Genomic DNA, 7,368 nt, shown 5'->3' on the forward strand with positions numbered 1-7,368 from the left:
TTCCATAAAAATGATTTATTTAATTTAAAAAAAAAAGTTTTTTAAACTAAACTTTTTGTTTTAAAAAAAAGGAATCATTACAATTCCAAAAGTTTTGATTACAATTTTATTTTACTTAACTGAGGTTAGTTTATTTTTCCCATTGAATAATTGGGGAAAACATTTAACTACATACTCTGCGAACCAGACCCTAAACTTAAAGTCTGGGTTGAGTTTTTTCCCCTTCATTAATGGCATACATTATTTCTATCATGGTAATTCAGGGTGAGTTATTTTTAATTCTAAATGAATTCTAAATGAATATCCTTGTTAGACTTTTATTTAAGTGCTATTCTCTTTCAAGACACATTTACCTAACGCCAGAATAAATGCAATGTACATTATGCAGCAAAGGAAATTAGAAGATCGGACATTTATCCATTATGGAGATGATAAGTTTTGGACAGGCGATGTGCCCCTATTGCATAAGCGATTCTGAAGAATGACTGATATCATTAACGATACAGGGAAGAAGCTTTTCATTTATCTTGCTTTGCTAGCAAAGTCGTTAGCTAGCAAGTCGTTAGCTAGCAGCTAGCTGATAGCACATCAACAACAGCCTAATGTCTGTATGATAAAAATACTGAATCGATAGATAAGAACAGTTTTTCCTCACCTGGCTGTTTCCTCCCCTCAGTAGTTCTTCAGAGAAAGGCAGACGCAGAGGCCTGTCAGAGTCTGTTGTATTTCATTTCCTCTCTGCTTAAACCGATACTCCGAGCTGAATAATTTATAATAATTAAAAACAAAATTGACCAAAAGGGCACTTGGGGGCAAGGAGCAAAAGGGACAGGTGCTCAAGCACCCCTCGTTACCCCCTCTGCACGTGCCTGTCGGGTAGATTTTAACTTTCAATTTCTCTTGTAGGGGGAACTGATATGTCTCAGATCCCAATTATCCAAATTGGTTGTTCCACTGAACCGAAACTAGTAACTTCTCCAAAATCGATTCCATTCCGCAATGAGTTTTAGAGTCCTCAGCTGGGCTGCAAGTCTCAGCAAGAATCACATCCAGCTTGCGTCTGTCCACACCAACAGTCCAAGTGTTCACTAGTTCGGCCAAGTCTGTCACGAATTTGTCAAGAAACCAGGAATCCACAAGATCCAAACAGCAGAAATCTTGGTGTCATGAATAAATCCAGGCTGAATCCCGCCGGTTGTGTCCCTGCAGGACCAGAGGGCTCTCCTGTGTCCAGTCTTCTGGGGCTCCAAAAGAGAAGGGCTCCAAAAATATAGGAAAAGACAGCATCCTGATTTATAGAATCCTGTTGCATGTTTTAAGAACTGCTGGAAAAAGNTCCAAAGAAAAGAGATCCGACATCTTTAGTTCAGACTGGAGCTGCTTCCAGGCTGTAGGAGCCGTTACACTGGGAGCTGGTTCCCTTTTCTGTTCAAACAGGTGCAATGTGCAAAATAAATTAATGTAGTGTAAAGAAAGGGAAGTAGCAGATTGTTATTTCCTATAACAATCTGCAATCTAACAAAAGTTTAAGTAGGTTGGAGCCCAGCAGAGCAGAGTTTCATAAATCATCATCATCAACTGATTGTTTCCATTCAGCTTCTGAGTTCAACTCACAATGACATGTGAGACGTCTGCTGCAAACTTAAAGCACAACGATACACAGCATTCAAGGACTGAAGGCATTTGGTCGAAGCTTTCATACACAAAACGTCTCCATAATCCAGGAGCTCCTGATTTATTTATTTCTATATTTGAGAGACAAACAGGATCCATTACAATAATGAAACCCAACCTTCATTTTCAGTGTTTGTAAAAAATTTCTATGTTCTTTTTATCTAAAATAAACCCAAGATATTTATAATTACTGACTAACTCCATTTGTGCACAGAGAGCAGTGGGAAGCAACAGAGTTGAAAGAAAACCATCGCCGTCGTCTTATTATGCTCAAAACCAGCTTCAGACACGTAATGAGTTTGAGATATTCTTTGTTGTTTTTAATGGTATACAAAATAAAATCATTCTACTAAACATTTGCTGAAGATGTCAAAAGTTACACCAGATGATCACAAACTCTTCATTGACACAAAACAAAACCAAAGATGTACATAAAACCAAAAAACCCAAAAACCAAGCAGAACTTTCGTTATGATGCAACAACCACATATTTGGTGCCGTTTCACAGTTTCCACTTTACTTAAAGTCACAACAGACAGAAGAACCTGCAGAAAAGGAGAAAGGTAAGAAATTATTTGCCTTTTTATTTATTTTTATTGCTAAGAAAAACTGATTTAGCTAAAATAGAAGAATTGTTGGATTCTAATCTTATTAGAAATCCATCATAATTTGCATAAAATTATTTTTTTGAGAAACAAATTAGGCTTTTTTTTATCACTTATACATTTTTAATGTGCTCTTAGGATGCATTATACAGAAAGAGACAAAATCAATTATTTTCAGTTCAGTTTATTTCTATTGCGCCAAGTCACAATACGTTATCTCTAAGAAATTTAGAGAGCAAAAACAAAAAATATATATTTTTTTATGTTAAAGTAAAAAGTTATTTGCAGGAGAGAATATTTAGTAGTTTAGTTTAGTTATCTCAGCCGAAGCCAAAGGAATCGCAGCTAAACAGATTGTAGCTTCAATAAAGAGTTAAATAAAGAAACAAAGTTAAAAGTTGAAATAACTGGACAGAGTGGATATTAAAGCGTTCAGTTTGTCCTGCAGCAGAAATAACCAGAAAAACCTTTAATAAGCTGATTATTAAAGACTTTATGTGTTAATTTAGCAGAGAGTCAATGAAGAGAAGCTGAAACAGGAGAAATATTAGTTTGGCTATTCTTTCTGGGATTCACATAATTAAAAACACATTCACTACAAAAACAATTACAAACTTAATATTAGAAACACATTTATAGTTATATATAAATATGTATTTATTCAGAAATCGTCAGACTTTCAGTATTCAGTTATGCTGCATGAACGGATCAGAACATTAAAAGCAAAAAAGATCTGTATAATTAAGCTTTATTAGAAACAGCATATTAATTCATAAATGTACATTTATAAAACTATATATTAAAAATAATTAAGCAGTTCTTGTTTAAGAGCTCTGAGATTTGTTAAATTTAAAACTATGTCAACATGGGGAGAGGGTTTGATGAAAGTATCTTTGACATTGTATCAAAATAGTTCTGCCAAAAACATGCAAGTTAAATGACAGGAAGGTGCTTTACGTTTGTCACAATTGTCAGAAAAGGAAGAAAAGAGTTGTGACAAACGGGTTTTGGGGATATTCATCCTGAAAAAAACTCTAAACTGTTTGAGTGAAAGGAGAGCACAGATCGAACTTGTATGAATTTTCTTAAGACCTTTGGTACTGGGTGAGGAGTCAAAAGACAGAATTTCATTGTAAACCTTTCGAGATATACGAGTTTTGAAGAGGATCAGCTCAGAAACATCTCCCACTACAGGTTCGGTGGTTTGGAAGGAAAACTGGGAAACAAACTTTTGGCACAGAGTCTAATTTAAAGGTACAGATGAGAAGAAGGGAGATTAAACTCTAATGAAAGGTCTGCAGCTGCTAAAGATACCTTCTTTATAAAACCATTAAAACATGTCAGCCCTTATTACCCCATGATGAAAAGGTTGGATCTCTGAGCGCCGGCTGAAACAGATCATTCTTCAATAATGTCATAAAGTGTTGTGGTGGACCCAAAAGCAGCAGGTAAAGGCGTGGTGTGGATTAGAAAATTTAGTTAACAAAATCAGTGTCCAGCTTACAAAAATGAACATCCAAGGGAAACACAAACCAAAGAAAACCCAAAACTGAGAGATGAAGAGATACTAAGGAGCATGAGGGGAATGACGAGCATAGGGACTAGCAGGATAACAGGACGGACTGGGGAGTTGTAACTGGGACAGAGGAGCTTAAATCCTGGGAGGTAGAAAAAGGGAAAATGGACTTAATGAGATGAGAAAACGGATTCAGGTGTGAATAGTTGACAGAGGAGCTGGCTGAGGGGCGAGGAAGCAAAGGAGAAAAAACGGGGAGGAAACATTAGACAGCTGAAAATACATCCAAAACTAAACACTAATACTAAAGACCTGGTAAACTGGAAGACAAAAAGACACAAGGGAAAACATAAATAAACCTAAACAGAAAGGCTGGTCTGACAATAATAACTAGGGATGTAGAGCTATGGTGACGAGATGGACTAAACAAAGACATAACTCAACTAGAATCGCTAAAGGAGGATGGACATAGATTCAGACAAAAGACTCACAAAACCTAAAGTGACAAAATAATAAAACTAGAAACACTACTGGGGAAAGCTAGAGGTGCTTAAGAAATAATTAAACTGGAAATACAAAGAAAGGTAAACCTAAACTTAGACAAGTAAGAATAATTGAACCTGGGGTGATGAAAATAACTAAGAAATAAACATTAATAGAAACACTACAGGCAAACCGAAATGAGGAACTAGAAGGCTTAAATAAAAAACTATCACTAAAGAAAGCTCGACATAGACTCAGACATACAAGAATAACAGAAACTAAAGAGTAAATCTAGAAACTCTATGAAGGGCCTCTAACTGAGATCCACTGATCTAAACCAATTTAAATCTTGTGGATGTGTGCTGCCCAGTAACACAGTAGGAAGTTTGGAAATGACTGAATCCGCCACTGAATTTGCATCTATGAAGTTTGGATTGTAGATTCTGGGTTTGTAGTTGTTTTTTTATGTCGGCTGCTGAATGTTGAACATGATGTGGTTTTCAGTGTGCAGGAGCTCTGGCGCCCTCTAGTGTCTATAGGTGCACATCGCTGCCAGAGGCCCAATCCTGCATAGAGGATGGAATATATAGCAGAAAATTATTTAATCCAGTTTTTTTTATCTTTTGTTTTTTACAGAATGGCACGAAAAACAATTCAGATGGTTTGTGTGGTTCTCGGCGCCATCGGGCTGATTGGGGTCATCATCTGCTGCGCCCTGCCTGAGTGGGTTGTGGGATATGAGGATGATAAGGTAACCAAAAGGCATTTTATGGTTGACATTAGCATGATAGTTATGATGAGTTAACTTTTATGTTTTTTAATCAACAACTATTTTATGTGTTATTGTATAATTTAACCAGAATGTCTTTATAACAACTGTTATAAAAATGCTGTAGAAATGAAACATAATATGGACTTTGCAGTTTTACGCCTCATCAGAAACGTACAGATTCCTGACATCATCTGTTCTTTTCTAAACTGTTTAAAGACTCAGTGATATTAATTTATATAAACTTCTGGTTTGGATGGGAGTTTAAAAAGATTCTAAAATAAATAAATAAATAAATAAATAAATAAATAAATAAATAAATAACACTTATTTTGACATTTAGTAAAAATAAATTAATTATATTTTTCTATCTGATTTAATGTCAGAGCATGCAGTAAAGTGAATGTAAATATCTGTTTCTCTGTGTTTGGGTGGATAGGAAGTTCATGTAGGTCTGTGGAAGATATGTGCAAAGCAGGGAACTGGACCGCAGGAGTGTGCATCATATGACTCCCAGGCATCAGCTCAAATTCAGGCCTGCAGGGCCTTGACCATCATCAGCTTCATCCTCTGTGGTCTCGGCCTCCTCCTCCTGATCTTTGGTTCCGACTTCACCCCATGTGTTCAGAACCAAGACGCCAAACCCAAAATGATAAAGGCAGCCGCAGTGGGCCTGATACTGGCCGGCATGCTGGTGATCATCCCGGTCAGATGGTTTTCAAATAATATTGGAAACGCAGCAGAGGGACTGATGCTGGGAGCGAGCATCTATGTCGGCTATATAGCTGGTGTGCTGATGATCCTGTCTGGAGTTCTGCTCTGCTACTTAAGCAGATCCAGATCCAGCAACTATCACCAGCTTCAGAGCTAGGCTTGATGGAAGGGACTGGTGTCCGATAGACGGGTAGACAAGGGAGATGATTTGGTAAAAACTGGGAAGATGACATCAAATTATCATTTCTGTACTCTTAACATGTAGTGAAGCCATGTTTTCTGTAACACATCTTTTATTTTTCTTTTGACAAAATTCCCAGTATTTTTCTTAAAATCTCTGTTAAAATTAAACTTCATAAAGATCCTGAGTATAAAAATAATTTTAAAAACATAAATGTCTGAATGCAGGAAAATTTGATTTCAGTGATATTTTGATGCATTTTTTAAATTTGCTTATTAAATCCATTTAATGTTTTTTTCATGCTTTCTTAATTCCTGTTTAAAGAAAACTGTCAACATAATTACTAACCAGATTTGCTTCAATTTCATGATGTTTCTCAGTTTTCTGCTTTACTTTCTATTGATAAAACATTTACTGTAACTGTTTCTGTTTTTGTACAATAATAATAGATCATCATCTTTGGTCAGATGTGATTGGAAAATAAATTAGATCAAAAAATGAAAAAGCTTTTTTTTCTACAAACAAAACAATGTAAGCAACTTTCAGAAAACTTTACTTCGGCTGTTTGATTCTTCATCTTTGACTCACATGCAAAATATTGATTTACCTTCAAATAAAGTGCTACAGTCTGACTTCTTTATCTTTGAGTTTTTCTTCTGTATTTTTCAGTTGCAAACAAAAGAAAAGGTTTTGCTGATTTTTCATAACTACTTTGAATTTTTCTTCCCTTTGTTAAACTTTAAGATCTCAGTTTAAATAAAAAATATTCTAAAATCTTCACAAACTGTTTATTCATATTCATTTTGGTTTCACCAGATTTTAGACAAAATCAAAACTTTGCACTTAAAGTTCACCAAACTTGATTTCATGAAGCTTTTCTGGAAAATCTGAGGATTTATTGGATGGATGTTGAGTCGTGGTTTTAGTGACGCAGCTGAAGGAGAAAATGCAAATGATTTATGTTTATTAATAGTTCTTGGAAGAAGTATCCAAAGTTGTTCTGCTTTATGAATGTGATATTTACCAATGAGCATCAACAGTTGTATAAAAGGTGTTATATCTTTATTATTAAAAAACTATAAAGTTTCTCATCAAATGTAATTATTTATCCTAATTTTACCTGCAGGAAAAAATAAAAATATTGAATTGGTTCTGCTTTTTATAGTTTTTTAAAATTATTTAGCCATATATATTATTATAAATAGTCCATTACTGTGCAGGGCTTCCCCCAGAAAACTTGCTAAGCCTGGTGGTCGGGGCGTCAGCAGTCCACTGGCGTTCCACTGTGTTTTTGTATTAAAAGATTTTAAGGTGACAGGAAATTTAAAAATATCACTCAGTAATTATATGTTATGGGAAAACGTCGCCAGTGAAACACTACTTAAACCCACAACCCTCTTATGACCAACCTGTCGGCGCCGACAGG

General features: G+C 35.5%; 1 protein-coding gene across 1 annotated transcript; it reads left to right on the forward strand.

Annotated features, from left to right (window-relative positions):
• Positions 1-2,193: 2,193 nt before the first annotated feature.
• Positions 2,194-6,574, forward strand: LOC106955983 (claudin-4-like). The gene is made up of 3 exons (XM_015046496.1): positions 2,194-2,237; positions 4,915-5,029; positions 5,487-6,574. The coding sequence occupies exons 2-3, from the start codon at positions 4,916-4,918 to the stop codon at positions 5,916-5,918; spliced, it is 546 nt and encodes a 181-aa protein (XP_014901982.1). The 5' UTR covers positions 2,194-2,237; position 4,915; the 3' UTR covers positions 5,919-6,574.
• Positions 6,575-7,368: the final 794 nt, after the last annotated feature.

This window comes from Poecilia latipinna, unplaced genomic scaffold, assembly GCF_001443285.1.
Source record: "Poecilia latipinna isolate Pla-1442-1.1 unplaced genomic scaffold, P_latipinna-1.0 Scaffold780, whole genome shotgun sequence".
NCBI classification, from domain to species: Eukaryota; Metazoa; Chordata; class Actinopteri; order Cyprinodontiformes; family Poeciliidae; genus Poecilia; species Poecilia latipinna.